General features: G+C 57.0%; 1 protein-coding gene across 1 annotated transcript in view; it reads left to right on the forward strand.

Annotated features, from left to right (window-relative positions):
- KIRREL3 (kirre like nephrin family adhesion molecule 3) overlaps positions 1 to 16,627 on the forward strand; it is a 171,643-nt gene that overhangs the window by 107,066 nt on the left and 47,950 nt on the right. Inside the window, exons 5-6 of the mRNA XM_045283646.1 lie at positions 7,982 to 8,139; positions 15,055 to 15,205. Coding sequence (XP_045139581.1) covers positions 7,982 to 8,139; positions 15,055 to 15,205 — 309 coding nt within the window. The remainder of the gene's footprint in view (positions 1 to 7,981; positions 8,140 to 15,054; positions 15,206 to 16,627) is intronic.

A 16,627-nucleotide genomic window follows, 5' to 3' on the forward strand; every position in this document is an offset into this window, starting at 1 on the left:
CCCGTGGGTGGCAGCGCGCTGTGCTCCGTGGGGGTCTCCTTGGCCCGTGGTTTGGAAGCAGAGCAGCAGGCCTTTCTTCGGAGCCCCCTCTGGGTGCTCTCCCACCTCACCCCTTGTCAGCAGCCACGCTTCCTGCCTCGCACCCCTCCCGGAACTCCAAATGAAGCACATTGCTGCTGTCGGGCGCCCTCACTTCAACCCCGACTTGCAGTGTCCTCACGCGACAGGAAAACTGCCCCTTGGAGTGTCCAGACCAGCGGTTCTCAACCGGTGGGTGGCGACCCCTTTGGAGATTGAACAACTGTTTCACAAGGGTTGCCTGATTCATAACAGTAGCAAATTGACAGTGACGAAGTAGCAACGGAAATAATGTTATGGTTGGGGGGTCACCACAACATGAGGAACTGTATGAAAGGGTCACGGCATTAGGAAGGTTAGACTCTACGGCAACAGACCCTTGGGTCTTTTCTCCCGCAGGGTCACTGTGTGGGTTCAAACTTCTGACCTTTCTGTGGGCAGCGCAGCCTTTTACCATTGCGTCCTCAGAGCTCCGGAAGGCAAGCGGGTCTGGGCCCCCAGCAGTACTCCACCACGCTCTAGCTGTGTAACCTTAGACCAGCGAATTGTCCCTTCGTCCTCACGACAGGCGTCTGTCTATCTGGCGACACCCGCTTCACAGCACGTCAAGAGTACAACAAGCGTGTCTTTCAGAAAGTTCATGATTAGTCTGATTTTAGAAATCAGACATCATAATCCACCTTTGTGTGGCCCTTTACAGGGCTGTCTCCGAGTTCTTCATATCGTAGAGATCATCTAACAACGCTGTGAATTAGCGCTTCATTACCCGCCTCCCAGATAAGCACATTCGCTGTCCCATCACATGCCTTGTCCGCCATCATCCTCCAGCTCGCCGCGATGAGCTTGCGCACCGCGCGGTCACTACAACAAAGCTGCAGGGAATGTTCCGTCTGCCAGGTGAGGGGTCCCCGGGCGGATGGGGCGCGGGGCCCACGGGAAGGACAGGCGATGTTCAAGGTGCGTGTTCGGAGAATACCCGGAATACTGTGGGATCATAGATCAGTCGTTCGACCAGTGGAGGATTTCAGAGGGAACCCTCTTGGCTACATCTCAAAGGCCAGGAGCAGAGGGGAAGGAGACTGAGCATTCCAAGCTAGAGAAACGGCGCAGGCCAAGGAATCCCTTAGGGAGCCAGTGCCTCTGACTTCTTACCCAGGATCTGCGGGGCCAGCGGTGTGTGCTTTTCTGTGATCTCAGCCAAGGGGCAGAGCACCCTAAGGGGCTGGGGGGCTTGCTGTGTTCTCTGCTCTTCACCTTCATTCATGGCACTCACCGGTTTGTAAGGCTCCTTTACCTCTGAACCCTCTAGACCAATGCTGTTCAAACTTCAAGGTGCATATCAGGCTTCTGGGGGGGTCTTCGTGAACTGCACATTCTGACTGGGGACATCAAGCTGAAGCACAGGGGCTACATTTCTAACAAGCATCCCCGGGGAGGCTGCTGCTGCTGACCCACCCCAGGGACGACTTCCTGGTCTCACCACCAGCTCCATGAGGACGGGCACCTGTCCTGGGTGTTCTCTGTTAAGACACGGAGGAGGCCGGCTGAAAGAACAGGAAGGGAGGAAGGTTGGCAAGGCAGACCGGGGCTGGGGGTGCTAGGATAAGGAAGGCTAGGATAAGGAGGCCTGAGAGGCAGGGACTGGGATGGGTGTGGATGCCCAGCCTGTTCTCTGTGCTCCAGTCTGCCCCTACAGCCGAGCCAATGCCACGCACTCTCCACGCCTTCCTGGAGTGCCTGGGGCTGAACACTGAGCTGCCTCCTGCTCACTCAGCCCCACGGGTCTTGAATTTGCAGCCAGTGTCCCTGACAAATCAGGTTGGGGTCCCCTCTTCCCAAGAGGCTAATGCTACCAAGAAAACTGGCTGAGGAAAACCCCAGCACTCCCCAGGCCAGCATCCCTCGCCCTCAGCCATCAAATGCCATCCTGCAGAGTCTCTCCACGGCAGCCCCATCAAGAGTCAAAAGGACCTTTATCAGCCTGCCCCGACACTGACTCACCTCCACCTACTCTACACACACACAGGTAGACACCACACACAGCGATGACAGTATAAAGAGTGCTGGCCTGAGGAGTCAATGTCCTGAGGACACTCCCAGTGGTCATGTATTTAGTCCACAATTATTTATTGAGCACCTACTATGTGTCGAGTGCTGGAGGCACCACAATGCTGCAATGATCAAGACAGACAAGGCTCTGTCTGTCAGGGAGCCTGGTTCCCAGTGAGAGGACACAAACAATAGCAATGAGGAACATAAAGTGGGGTGATGTCACGGAGTCTTTGAGGGGCAGTTTAGACACGAGGTCAGGGCGGGTCTCACTGCCATCCACAGTAAGGCCTGACTGATGGGAGGAAGCCAGTCAGCCCAGAGACAGATGAGGATTCCTGGTGGAGAAGATCAAGGGTATGGCCCTACACCAGCAACGAGCTTGTCAGGTTCTGAAAACAGAAGGGCCACTGGAACCCCAACAAGGCCCATTGACCAAGGGCTTGTAGCTTTAATGGAGAGCCGGAGGGGTCTGAAGTCCAGTGGTGACATGAACGTGTTTCACAGACCAGTCCACCTGCCTGGTGAAGAATGCACAGCATGAGTGGACGAGAGCCAGCCGGCCCACCAGAGGGCTGATCTGTGAGGGTCTCTGCCTGGGGGCAGGAGGAGGGCCAGCTGACCTCGCAGCCCTTCGCTGGGCAATATAACCCTCCATATTCAAGCTGCTGGCCCGGTGTCAATAGACAACATGCCCAGTCAGACATCTGTTGTGGAGAAGGAGAGGGCTTGGATCACCCACCTGAGCTGACCTGGTGCATGAGGAATTCCCGAAAGCCCAGGCAGAGAGCTAATGGGGAGATTCTGAGGAAACCCCATGGGGCCACAGTGCTCGGGTGAGTTAGTTGGGTGGCTAGCAGAGGCCAGCAAGCCCAGGGAGCTGGAGGAGTCCACAGGTCCCTGGGCACAGGACTGAGAGAAGACGCACTCCAGACCTCCTGGCCCCAACTCGGCACACTGTTCAGCAGATGTCCAGTAGAAAAGGGCCACAGGGCCGCTTAGCTCCTGTCCAAGACCTTCTGCCCAAAGGAGCGCTTCTGAGAATGAGTGGCACCGAGCTTTCAGCAGCAGAGTCTCTTGTGCACCAGTGGCATGCAGGACACGAAGCAGGTGGGAGCTGTCCACGCTGGGTAGAGCCAGGATGCCCTTCCTAGCCCATCCCCAGCTTCCTTAGCCCTCACTCGCCAGGTGACCTGGGGCCTTCGGGCCATCCACATGCCTCTGGGGCCTCCGTTCCCTCTCTCCCCACCATGCAGACACATCACTGTGTGCTGTCTCCCTGCCCCGCCTTTCCACACAAGACCCCCTCGCCTTCAGCAGGCAGCAGAGCTGAGGGAATTCCAGAGACTCCCCACGATAGGTAAGGAGAAGAATGAGCACCCCACACTGCACCCTGTGTGTGCACAGTCGTGCCCAGGGGCAGCGGCTCTGTAGGCTGGCGTAGGTGGGCTTGGAATCCCCAGCTGCTTGCCCAAATCCTGAACAATGAATGGGGACAGAGGAAGCGTGGCCTCCCTGCCCTTGTGACGCCTGAGTCCAAACAGACGCTTCAGTCCTTGCATAAGCACATGCACAGGAGACTGAGCCCCTCCCCTTGCCACCCACTGGTCCGGGGTTCTCCCCAGGCTAGGCCCTATCAGAGGCTGGTCCCCACGGGGTGGATGGGTGCTGACTGGGACCCACTCAGGTCTGCCCCAGGGCTCAGTCACCCAACAGTTAAAGCATTTTCCCCCTGACAACAAGCACAACACCAAAGCAGTCAACTATTTTTATCTCTGGATTAATCACAAAAGGCTAATACTTCCACCTTCCCTGTGATTAAAAATTAGGAGACCAAACTCTATAGTGGTTCAGGATAATAACCAACCTTTGGCGGGGGTAGGGGGTGGGGGGGCGCGCAGTATGAATAATGCATCTCAGGGCTCCGAAACTCTGAGACTTTCGCCCCTCCCAGCCCGAGTCTGGGCCCGAGTCTGAATGGAGAGGTAATGAGTTGCCCTCCTTCCATCCAAATTGCAGCTGCATAGGGCCTGTTGATTTCTATTCAGCCTGCTGGCCCCCAAACATCCCTGCTACTTGCCCACCCCCACCCAGCACACACCGCAGCCCCCACTGCACACCCCCCTACCCCCATCTGGTGTGTAATGAGGCGAAGGCCAATCAATAATGCATGGCTACATGAATAACCGGTATGATAACCACTTATTTGGGAAGATGTAATCAGGGCTCATTCTGAGGGTGGATGCCTGTGTGTGTGAGAGCGTGTGTGCCTGAGTACTCACAGCCCAGCCCCACTCTTCCGGCCCCTCATCCCAATATCCCAAGAACACCACATCAGAGAAGTGAGAAGGGAGGCCTTGGATTTTTGTTTGTTGTGTTTTGTGTTTCTGTTTTGGAAACGCCTCCCTGGTCTCCCCACTGCAAGCCCATTGTGGCCGGTGGGTGCCAGCTCCTGACACCCGTGTGCTGCAGGGCTGAACTGTTCTGCAGGGTTTTGTGGGCTGTCCTCTTGATGGGCGGAGGCGGCCAGGCTTTTCTTCTGTAGCACTGCTGGGTGGCTTTGAACTGCCAGCCTTTTGGTTGGTCATCACCTAAGCAAAAACCCCTAGCTGGTTGGATCTCAAACCTGGCCACACACCAAAACCAGCTGGGAGCTGCCAGCGCCCCTGGTGCCGGGGTCCACCTGCCGAGCTTCAAATTAGTTCGTTTTGGGACTAGCTGGACAATAGCATTTTTAAAAACCATTTCATTGGGGGCTCTTACAGCTCCTATAATATTCCATACATTGATGGTAGCGAGCATATTTGTACATGTTGCCATCATTTCCAAAATATTTTCTACTTGAACCCTTGGTATGAGCTCCTCTTTTTACCCCTCCCTCATGTATCCTTAATCAATTATATATTGTTCAATAAGCCCACATGGAAGAAGCACACCAGCCTGTGTGATCATGCGGTGTTGCCGGGATCGGGCATCAGGTATCAAAAAATCCAAAACAAACAATGATATGGAAGTGAAAGAGGGGGGTGGAAGTGGAGACCCAAAGCCCATTTGTAAATAATTGGATATCACACACACACAGAATCAGTATGAGGAAGGGATGATTCAACCAAAGTGCAGTCTAGCAACGAGGAATCACACAACATTCCTCTAGTTCCTGAATACTTTCTTCCCCCGACCCCCACTACCATGACCCAGTTCTACCTTACAAATCTGCTGGACTGGAGAACACACGGTACAGATAAGAGCTCTCCACACATGGCATTCAGGACAGATAAGTCTCTGGAACAGGAGTGGAAGTAGCAATATCATGAGGGGAGGGAGATGGCCAGGGAGGGGAAAGGGGGAGGAAGGGGGAACTCATCACAAGGTTGGATATATAGCCCCACCCCCACCCCAAGGGGACGCATAACAGAAATGTGGGTAAAGGGAAACAATGGACAGTGTAAGCTATGAAATAACAATAACATTATATAATTTACCAGGGACAATAGCATTTTTGTGATTAAAATATAAACTCATAGAACATAAAATGTGACGTTTTCATCTGTACAATTTAGTGCCATTAATTATGCTCATGATAATGTGTAAGCATTACCACTTATTGTTTCCAAGCCTTTTTCATTGCCCCAAACAGAAGTTCTGTATCCATTAAGCTACTCCCACCCTTCTCCCAGCCCACGCAACCCTGAATCCACAGCTACTGGCTACCTCCAGGTTGAGAGCCAGCAAACGTCAGTGCAGGGGGGGTGGGGGTGGGGTGGGGGGGCAGAGGGCCTTCAGAGGTTCCAGTTTACTCCCTCACTTGATGCCCCAAGGAATTCAATCCCAGACAAGGAATGGCTTCCCTGGTCTTCAAACGCCTGCTTTGGGGCAATCTCTCATCATGTGGGTCACTGACTGCAAAGATAAGAGCAGGCCAGCTATTTATTCTATGCCTAAGTGGTTACAGGTTGGGCTGCTAACCACCAGGTCAGCAGTTCAAAACCACCAGCCGCAAAAAGATGGGACTTTCTACTCCTGTGAAGTTACAGTCTTGGACACCCACAGGGGAGTTCTATTCTGTCCTGTAGGGTTGCTATGAGTTAGAATGGATTCCGTGGTGATGAGTGTTTGAGAAAGTTCCAAATGGGGGCTGAGGGGGCTCCATGGTCGGCTTCTTGCCTTCCATGTGGGAGACCCGGGTTCAATTCACAAAGCACCCCATGCACAGCCACCACCCAGGCCAGTGGAGGCATTGATGCTGAGCCCGTTTCAGCAGAGCTTCCAGACTAAGATGGACCAGGAAGAAAAGGCTGGCCGTCTACTGTGAAGCAACCAGGGATCAAGAGGGTCCGGGCCCCAGCTCGGGAGGATGGCGCAAGACTGGAAAGAAGTGACGCCTTCCATTGTGCCTGGGTCATCGTGAGTCGGGGCAGGGGTCCACTGATGACCGGAAACAACAGCAACGCTCCCATCCCTCCGTGCTGTCTGGTGCTCCCAGCCCACAGAGCTCCCTGAGCAGTGGCAATGCCTTCGGCCTGGGGCCTGGGGAAGGCAGACAGAAGGTACGGGAGCCCCTCACCTTTCTGAAGTGTGAGGGCAGGTCCCTTCTGCCCGAGCCCCCTGCTGGAAGGGGCCTAGTGCATTACATGGAGATGAAATTCCCTCCATTGGCAACTAGTCTCGCCCACCCTTTATAAAAAGCCTTAATTAGCCAGCTTTTTCCATCTGACCACGCCCACCCCTCGTGGTTTAAGAGGCCTAATGAGCGGGTAGTCAATGGGTGGGGCTGGGGGAGGCTGTCTTCATTATTCGGCCCACACCGGCCACCCCTCCAGCCTGGCAGCTCAGCCCTCATCCCCATCCACACTGGGCCTCCTGGGGAGGCTTGGCTTCAGAGCCACCCAAGGCTGGGCGGGGTTGGATGACCTTCCCAAAGGGGCCGGCTTCCTCCCGGGCCAGGATCCTGGGTGGGATGGAAATTGGATCTTGGAAGCCATGAGGGTTGTTTTTCCCCAGGAAACAAGAAAAATGGGGGGATAGGGGGTGGGGGGTGGGAGGGTAGGGGGCTGAGCCACTCACTGAGTGTACTCATTCTAGGCCCAACTTCCCCCAAGGCCAGGCAGGAGGCAGCCAGAGCAGGCCAAGATGGACTGGATAGGAAAATGCCCTGGGGAGGGAGGCAGCCACACAGGCCTGGCCTGGGCACTCGGACGCCTCTGAGGGGCCGGGGGAGCCTGCTTCGCCTTCCTCTTGGCTGGAGTCACGGTTGCGGAGCACACTAGGACACGCAGTGATGGGCCAGGGCAGAGAGATCTACTCTCGCTCTAAGGCGAAAGGGGTGGAGTGGCTCTTCAAGAACCCAGTGTGAAGGAAAAGCCGAGGACGGTCCAGCACCTGGGGACAGACCCCTCAGCTGGGCAGGGCCTGGCATGGCCACGGGTCATGGGTCATTCCCCATGTGCGCCTGGGCAAGCCTCTTAATCCTGTCGCACTACGTTTCTGGCCTGGAATATTTGGGATATGATAATCACATTGACCTTACAAAGTTGTGGTGCGGATTAAACAAGACAACAGACATGACTTTGTTCTTCAAAATAATCGGAAACCACAAATAGCAATTCAGCGGCAGCCTCTCACTTTCCCAATCCATAAACCAAGGCTAAGGAGCCTGCCCACCCCTCCCCGACCCCCATCCCTTCATGCGTTGACTGTGAGCAGAATGAACGTGGGTGGGCGGGTCAGAAGTCCTTGCTGCTGTGGCTATTGCTGTCTTAACGTTTGGGAATTACACATTTTATGAAAGTGTGGTCATTGTCATCATTGCCGTACAATGCAACGGGCCCAACCTGACTGCTGCTCTCCCCCACAGTGCCTCCCGATGACCCCGTCATCCTAGGGGGGCCCGTGATCAGCCTGCGGGCAGGAGACCCCCTCAACCTCACCTGCCACGCCAACAATGCCAAGCCTGCAGCTTCCATCGTCTGGTTGCAAAAAGGAGAGGTTATCAACGGAGCCACCTACTCCAAGGTGAGCCCTGGGCCTGGGAGGAGAGGCCAGAGGGGGCTTGGCTTTCCTTGGGGAACCCCCCCCCCCCGTACTGTAGATGTTTTTGTTGTTCTCCCTCTTTGTCTACTTCTCTGCCTGTATTTGTTTCAAGGGCTACCATAAAAAAAACACCCCCAACCAGGGAACTTATAAATACAGAAGTGTATTGTCTCCCAGCTGTGGGGATCAGAAGTTCGAATTCAGGTGTCAGCAGCAGGGCGAAGTTCTCTCCAAGAAATGAGAGACCCCTTGGTGCCTCCCCCCCCCCCCTTCTGGAAGCACGTGGTACTCTCGCTGGCATGGCTCGGCAGGCACGTGCCTCTTGGCTGTGTGTTTCTGACTCTTCTCCTTCATGCGGGGTCACCCTGGTCGCCATCAGGCCCACCCTCCTCTTGTGTGGGAGCCCCTGTGATGCCGAAGGCCTGCACACTCAGCTGCTCTCTCTTCAGGAAGCAGCCGCGCCTATTCCAGTCCACCCACAGGTGCACTGTGAGAAAGGCCCAGTACCAAGCTTCCCCCAAATCAGCCATCAAAGTGATGGAGGCCAGTTCTGCTGGGACACACAGCCATACTGAATGGAGTCACCTTGAGGAGAAACATTCCACTCCAAGCAACGGGCTGCCCCAGTATGACCTCAGACTAACTGATAGCATCTTCAAAGACCCTGTTTCCAAGGTCACATTCACAGGCAGGCCAAGGCCTACTGTTGCCAGATAAAGCACAGGACCCCAGTTAAATTGGAAGTTCAGCTAAACAACAGATAACTCTTTACTGTCCATAGGTCCCCAATGTCGTGCAGGCTATGTTTGCTCTAAAACATTACTCGTCGTACTTCTGAAATTCGAATCTAACTGGGCCTCCAGTGTTGTTTTATTCGCTGAGTCTAGTACAACCCTCTGAGGACAGTCAGGTAGGGCTATTCAGGTTCTGCCCTGTCCAAGGGCACCTGGCTGAGGGTCAGGGAGGGCTGAGCTCCAGCCCACAGTCCTTCCCCAAGCGCTGTACCCTGCTGGGGTGCCTCTCTCACACAGGGGCCATCTAGGTTACAAGTGCCCTGCACAGTCCCTCACCCACCGCCCACCCCACCCAAAGAGAGCCTTTGACAAGGGCCGCGTGCTGCCGAGCCTGTGAAGATGGACAGTCCCCAGGCAGGATCCACAGTCACTGCCTGCTCAGCTGCCATGTGGGCATGGCAGGCCGAGGACCCTGTCTCTTCCAGCAGAGCTGCACATAAGGGCAGGCCCCCAGAGTCCCAAGAGCCCCTCCAGAGGCTGTACCAGGACCTCGGAGGCTCAAGCTTCCAGAACCCTAGGCTCCCTCTCCCCATGGCCTCAGAGCATAGGGTGGGGCACCTCCCCCCGAACCACCAACAAAACCCCCACACCACACCTCCTCCAAGCCCAGGTCCTAGAAAGAGAAGCATGTGAGGCAGGCCTGTCCCCACTCTAGGGGTGTGACCTTCCAGCCCAGAGAGGTCATCTCAGGCCCGCCCACCAAACCTGGCCCCTGCCCAGCGTTGAAACAAATACCTTCCCTTGGGCACAACACCATCCCTGGGGGAAGCTGTCTACTGAGAAATAAATCCTCCCACTTACTTCCTGGGCTGGAGCCGCGCTGCTGTTCTGAAATAAAAATATATGACAAAGGGAATACATCATCCAGAGGCGGGTGAGGGACGGAAGCTAGGCCAGCCTGGCTGCTTCCAGGGTTCATGGGCACGGAGACCACAGCCCATCTGCAAAAAGAAAGGACGGTGCTACCCCGTCTCGCAACCTCCAGAATCAGCCACCAGCATGCCCTGGGAGTGCCCCTTGCTTCCTGCGCCCAGAATAGGGAGAACACACTTCCAGTCTCGGCCTCCCTACCTGCTCATGCCCCTGCCACCTGGGAGGGCACCTTAGGCAGTGGAGAGCCCGCTGGAAAGGAGTCAGGGCAGCGAAGCCCCCAACAGCTCCTCCCGCTGCCTGGGCCTCCTTTCCTCATCTGTGAGCGGAGTTGGAGGGGAGTCTCCATCCAGCACGTGCTGCACAGCTTGCAACCCCAGGCTGAGAGCACAGGGGGCACCCGCCCCCTGGGTTTCCTGCTGCAGCGGTGACAGAAACGCCACAGGGGGGCGCTTTAAGAACAGTGTTCTATCTTCTCACCATTCAGGCAGGAAGTCTGGACCCAGGGAGACCGTGCGAGGGTTCTAGGGGAAGGGAGCCCCTTGTCTCGCCCAGCTCGGTAGCCCCGTTGCTGGGTCCTTGACAGTCCTCACGGTCGCGCCGTGCTCCCCAGCTTGTGCGCACGGCTCCGTGTCGGGGCTGCTGTTCCTGGCGCTGAGACGGGCTTAGGGTTAGCACCCACCCTGCACCGCAAAGGCTTCCTCAGCAGGACGCAGAAGGGGCTCACACCCACAAGATACAGGGGCTAGTGTTCCCACATGCATCTGAGGAACACATTTCAGTCCCTACCAGAGGCCCAGTGCTGCCTCCCACCCCGAGCCCCCTCCTGTAACAGCACTGCAGGGGCCCATGGACCAAGAGCACCCATCAAGCGAAGATGGGCTGAATTTGCAGCCAGGGCCCACCACCTTGCAGCTGTGTGGTCTACCGTACTATGTCTCAACATCCCCACCTACAAGTTGCAGAAGCTGTAGCCCTGGCTCCACCTGTGCTCATGAGCACTGACCTGGGCGAGTGCCTGCCCACAGTGCAGGAGGGTCCCTCCTTCAACCCTCGCGGGCCTTGAGGGTGGTGTGCACCTCCATTTCCCAGGTGTGGCAGGCCTCACAATGTCAGACATGGGCTCCGTCCCTGTGGAACAGTCACTCACTGCCTGCCTCAGTTTCCCCACCCAGCGGCAAAGCAAGGAGGAGATGAAAACCCAAAGATAGTGTGCAGTTAAAGCACCTTGTAAAAAGGCTGGATAAATGTGAGCTAGTACTAATGGCCCCCTCTCGCAAGGCCCTGCCGGACCCACCTCAACTCCCTGGAATCTTCGGTCTGCTCCTTCATCATATAGCCACATGGGGAAGAATTGCATCGTTCCTGGAGGGGCCCGGCCTTTCCCCTAGGAGGAGACAGGACCCCCTCCCCTCCACCAGCACCCAGCACAGGCTGCTGGGCGCCCCTCCTTAATCACAGGGCCCAGATGCTTGGGCGAGCCGACTGGCCAGGGCCCTGTGCATGGGTGTCTGGAAGCAAACCCCCAGGCCATGGGATAGCAGGGCATACGCTTCCTGTCTAGGAAGAGCAGGCTCTAGCCCTGGCAGCGGAAAGGGGCAGGAGGCAGAGCAAAGCAAAGCAGGCAGACAAGGAGAGGGTGTGGAAGAGGAGAAGACCGGCTTGGGTCCAGAGAGAAACTTCCCCTGGGAGCCAGCATCTTGCTCCACGTGCTCCTTCCCCTGGGGAGGGGACAGGTAGGGGGCGGCAGTCACACACTTCTCATTGGGGCCCAATGCTGGGAAAAGCATGGAGACCGGTTCAGAAGAAGCAAGAGCCCCCACCCTCCATGCGAGGACCCATGAACTCCATGGAGCCCTGGCCAGCTGAGCACTGCCCTCCCACCACTCACCCTATCACTGGCACACCCCACTTGTCCATGGCCAGGGCCTCATCCTGGCCTCCTGTGTGAAGGGCCCCCCTTCCAGCTTAGGGCACTGGCTGAGGACCCTGAGGGTTGCAGGGCAGGGGGTAAGACCTCTGCTTTCTCTACTCTGGGGCTTATTCAAGTGGGGGACAATAGCCCACTCCCGCAGCAGCAGCTACAAGAGGAACCAAGTAGGTGGGGGAGGTAGGATGGGGAGAGAGCAGAGAGGTCTGTTGCCAGGCAATCAGACCTCTCTCCAAGCCTGTTTGCATATACATGAGCACCTCTTAGTGAGCACGGGGGCTGCAGCTCCCAGCCTTCCTGGCCTGCCCCTCCTCTAGCAGAGGCAGCCCTCCCATCTCCTGGGCCAGCCTGGCTCTTCCCTGCCCTGTCAAGGTCCAGGGGCCTCTGTTGAGGGCAGGGTGGCTGCCGGTACCCAGGCTCCTGGGCCACTCCTGGGAAAAGAAACAGGGGAGGTGAATGGTAAAAGTAGTGGAGGGTGGGCACACAGACAGGCTGCAGCTGGAGTTCCAACAAGGCCCAGGGCAGTCCCAGGGGCAGTTAGGGAAAGTCCTTGGAGGCCATTACTGGACAGAGGCTTACTGCCCGGCTTAGGAGCTGATGGGGCCCAGGAAACACCCTCCAAGCAGAAGCAGGAGCCTGCTCACATGCCCGATGGGCAGCAGGGCAGAAAGCCACCTGCAGCCTGGGCTCTGGCCACCTTGTTACTGGCCCGTGGTGTGGGGAAGTGCACCTGACTAAAGCCCTGGCTTCAGACAGAAGTCAGAGCCCCACCCCAAGCCCCAGTGCTCCCTCCCTCCGGCGGGCTGCATCCTAATGCATCTTCCTGAGCAGCCTGGGGGCCTCATGGCCTGGGACTTTCTAGGAGGGTCCCCTGAGAGGGTACGGCAGCACTGCAGTGCCCTCCTGAACTATGGAGAGGGCGCCCCAGTGAGGCCTGGGCAGGGCGGTGTGAATTGCCAAGAGACGGGGCCCAGGAACCGAGTGACTCCCTCACTTCCCCTCCAGGAGCTGATCTGCATGCTGATGAATGTTTCTGAAGGGGAGGCTGGGGGCCCAGGGCCCAGGGTGTCTCCAGAGCCAAGTTCAGTGGAGGGAAGAGGCGGGGCGGGAAGGCGAGTGTGGCAGTGACAAAAATCTGTGAGGGACAGAATGGCCTGGGAAGGCCCTTGCAGGCCACCAAGTCCACAGGCTCCATTCCTCTGTGGGACAGGGACGGGGCGTGAAGATGCAAAGACAGACGGAGTGGGAGGAAGGCAGAGAACTGGAGGGGGGAGGGGGCAGCGGGGGGAGGAGGGCTGGGGGCAGGGGCAGGTGAATGAGGAGAGGAAGATAGATTGGACCTGAGAAGAGGCCAGCTTCATCCAGAACCTGCCTCGGCCCACCCCCTCCTCCAGGGCAGCCAGCGCTGGCGCTAGGGGCCAGGGTGAGGCCTGGGGTCTATCTCTGGCTCTCCCTTTGTTTTGCAGGCACACTTCCCTTTTTCTCTAATTAGCTGGAACAAACAACTTGAACCAGAATTCTCATTTCCCAGAAAGGCGAATGCCCAGATACAGTAAATATGCCATTAATCATGTTTCTGAGGCAGAGGTGCACCCTGGGTGCGGGAGGAAGGGAGGCCTAATTAGGAGCAGGGCTTCGTGCCCCTCCCAGCAGCACCCAGACTACCCTCCGTGCCCCCCTGCTGAGTGGGGGGTATTTGGAGGGGTTGCTGGCAGTGTCAGACTTATGCAAATATGCTTTGTTAGCCCCAAGGAAAGGAGGAGGGGAACAATTAGACTCCCCTCCCACCCACCACGCACAGCCCCTCCTTCCCCATCCTACCCGAGGTCTTATTTTCATCCAGGAAATTGTTCTTTATTACCGGCTATTTATAGACTCTGTGAGGTTGGCTGAAGAGCCATGCCCACGCGTTAGCACTCACGGCTCTGGCTTTGACTTGGAGCTGAACGACAGACACCCACACACTCATCTTTGGGGAGGCTCCAGATTAACACAAGGCCTGGCGGGGCAGGGGGGGGGGCGGCGAGTGAAAAGCGGGGACACAACCCTCACTGATCCCAAGACCTTGACCCCTTTGGCTAATCAGACGCACCCCTGCTGACCGGGAACTAGCGGCTCTCTCCTCTGGCCCCACCCTGGGAAGGCCTCAGTCCCAGGAAAGAACGTGCTCTTGGCCAGGGTTAGAGCCCACCAGGCACCATCCAGGCCCCCTGCCCCGCTGGGATTTCACAGTCCAGCTTTGCCGAAAGAGGCTGTGCTGCTCTGGAGAGGAGCTCCGTGCTGTTCCAGGGCGGGCGGGCGGGCCCAGAGCGTGGGGCTCAGCCAGCCAACACAATGCTCACTGATCATCCCTGTGATGAGGTGGGCTCTAACTACCCACTTAATAAGGTGGGGTCAACATAACCACACCGAGGGTCTCAGAATGGGGGGCTAAGGGCTCGGGTTCCTGAGGGTAGACCTCAGCTCTGCCCAGCAAGTGGGGAAAATGACCTCATCCTCACGGGGCCCTTGGAAGACCCAGAGTCCATGTCGAAACCTCGTTTGGATAGGTGAGCTTTCCAGAAGGGGCATCTACGCGCCGACTCCCTGGCTCCAAGGAGGACAGAATTAGCCTGCATCCGGCACCTCTGCCTGGAGGGAGTCCAGTTCCTTCCCCGTCCAGCAGTCTGAGTGCTCAGCATTGCCCATCCCATGCTAGACGCAGCCTTCTGGGCCCCAGTGCACATGCACAGCCCTGGGGCGCTGCCTGGGTGCAGGCATCAGGCGTGGAGGATGGGAGGACAGCAGAGCCGAAGAATGGGGAGAAACAGCCACCTAGGGAGAGCAAAGGCTTCACGACCAAGTGTTGCAATGAGTGTCAATGGCTGGTTTTCCAGAAGGCGGCCTCTCAGGCTTTAAAACCAAGTTCTTTCTCCGTGGATTTGGAACGCCAGCGGTTGCCTTCACAGCCGAAAGCATTAACCAGCACCCAGGGACTCCAGCCTGTTCTACACATGAGTCCATTTTCATATATGACCCACCGCCTGGCTTCTGTTAGAGCCACTTGGCTTCTTTTATACTTCGGACGTGCAAGTCCAGACTGATGTCCGCAGGCGGTGGAAACCCTTCCAGAGTTCACCGTCCAGAGCCCAGGGCTCTGCCAGGCCAGGGAGACCAGGCAAGTTCAATCTCTGCAGGGGGCTGCTGGCCCTGGGCCTGCGGAACTGACCCGGCTCCCCCGCTCTGTCCTCTCTGAGACTGCCCATCGTCCCCCCACCCACTCAGGCCAAGTGACGTGGTGTCTTCCCCCCTCCACCCCCCCAGACTCTGCTTCGAGACGGCAAGCGGGAGAGCATAGTGAGCACCCTCTTCATCTCCCCTGGGGACGTGGAGAACGGGCAGCGCATCGTGTGCCGCGCCACCAACAAAGCCCTCCCCGGTGGGAAGGAGACGTCTGTCACCATCGACATCCAGCGTGAGTACTGGCCCAGCAAGGCCCTGGGTGGAGCACCTGCTGCCGAGGGCTTCCCTGGCCCACACAGCCAGCTCACAGAGCCACCCACCAGCCTCCTCCCATGTCCTCCCCGGGGTTATCGAGGGTAAGGAAGGGGCCAAATGTAAGGTGACCAGATTTTAACATTGGTAAAGCGGGACAAAAGCGGGACACCATTGATAAAACTCATACCCTGGCGAAATAGCCACAGGCAGCCGAAAACCGTATACCCTAGCTTGTCGTGCATTCTTTCCAAAAGTCGGGACTTTGCTCAAATGCCGCGGGACGCGGGGAAAATTGTTGAAAATCGGGACTGTCCCGCCAAAAGGGAGATGTCTGGTCACCTGGCTCTGTGGACAAGGCCAGGCTAGGCTGGAGGGGCATCCGGAAGGCCCTGCTTGTCCTGATTGTCACGTGATGGGAAACCGTCACATACGAGGGTCTTTACAAGCTACACATCCAAGCCAGGTCCCCAACCAAAACCCAAGCCAGCTGCTGTCAAGCCAATGCCAATCCCTGGTGACCCCATGCAATAAACCGCTTGGGGAAATATCCGACCACCCCCACCCCACCCCCCAGCTTCCCGGTTGCCACAAGACAGGGGTCAGACTTCCCTCCATGCTCCAACCTCCTTTACCTTGCTGACACCAACCGTTCCTTCCACGCCCCTCAACGTCTATGCTGGTTCCATGATCTGTGTCAATGGCCACACAGAGCTCACAGATGAGACAGTTAAAAGGGTTATTAAGGAAGGTGCGCCAAACAGTAAGGCTACAGTCATGGGTCCACAACCAAGCCTCTCTCCCGTCCTCAGCCTCTCAGGCACGTGGTCCCGTGGCCTTTGCCTCCGTGGGCCAGGAAGCCAGTCCCCCTGTCACCTGTCCCACCGGTCCATTGTCTCAGCACTGCTCCTCCGAGCCTCTGGGCCACAACCTCTGATCTCGGCCCCTCCCCCCCTTCAGAGGAGGTCTCAGTAGTGCTCTTCCAAAGGCCCTGGGATTTCTCTCTGAGGAATGGCTTTGATGGAGGCGTGCTTTGTCTTTGTAGCCAACACTATCCCCACGGAAAAGGAAGCATGGGGCCTCAAGTCACACTCCCAAGGAAACAGAGGGTGAGACTTGGTCCACACCCTCTACTGAGGTCAGGACTTAACGCCACCTCGATCCTGTACCAGAGAGTTCCCTCCAAAATGTGGGGGAGCCAGAGGCAGAGCCCAGAAAAAGCACACAATGGATGAGGGCTAGAAGGGCCACATCCAGTGACTGCCTCTCACCTCCGGTGGCAGAGTAGACACAGGCTCTGTGAGGTGCTCAAGGGCATGGCTTTCTTTCTGCTTGTTTGTTTTAATCGTTTGGGGGGGGGGGGGGCTCTTACAGCTCTCATCACAATCCATACCTACATCCA

Source organism: Echinops telfairi, unplaced genomic scaffold (genome assembly GCF_000313985.2).
Source record: "Echinops telfairi isolate 266 unplaced genomic scaffold, ASM31398v2 ScPeMD7_7465;HRSCAF=8503, whole genome shotgun sequence".
Classification (NCBI taxonomy): domain Eukaryota; kingdom Metazoa; phylum Chordata; class Mammalia; order Afrosoricida; family Tenrecidae; genus Echinops; species Echinops telfairi.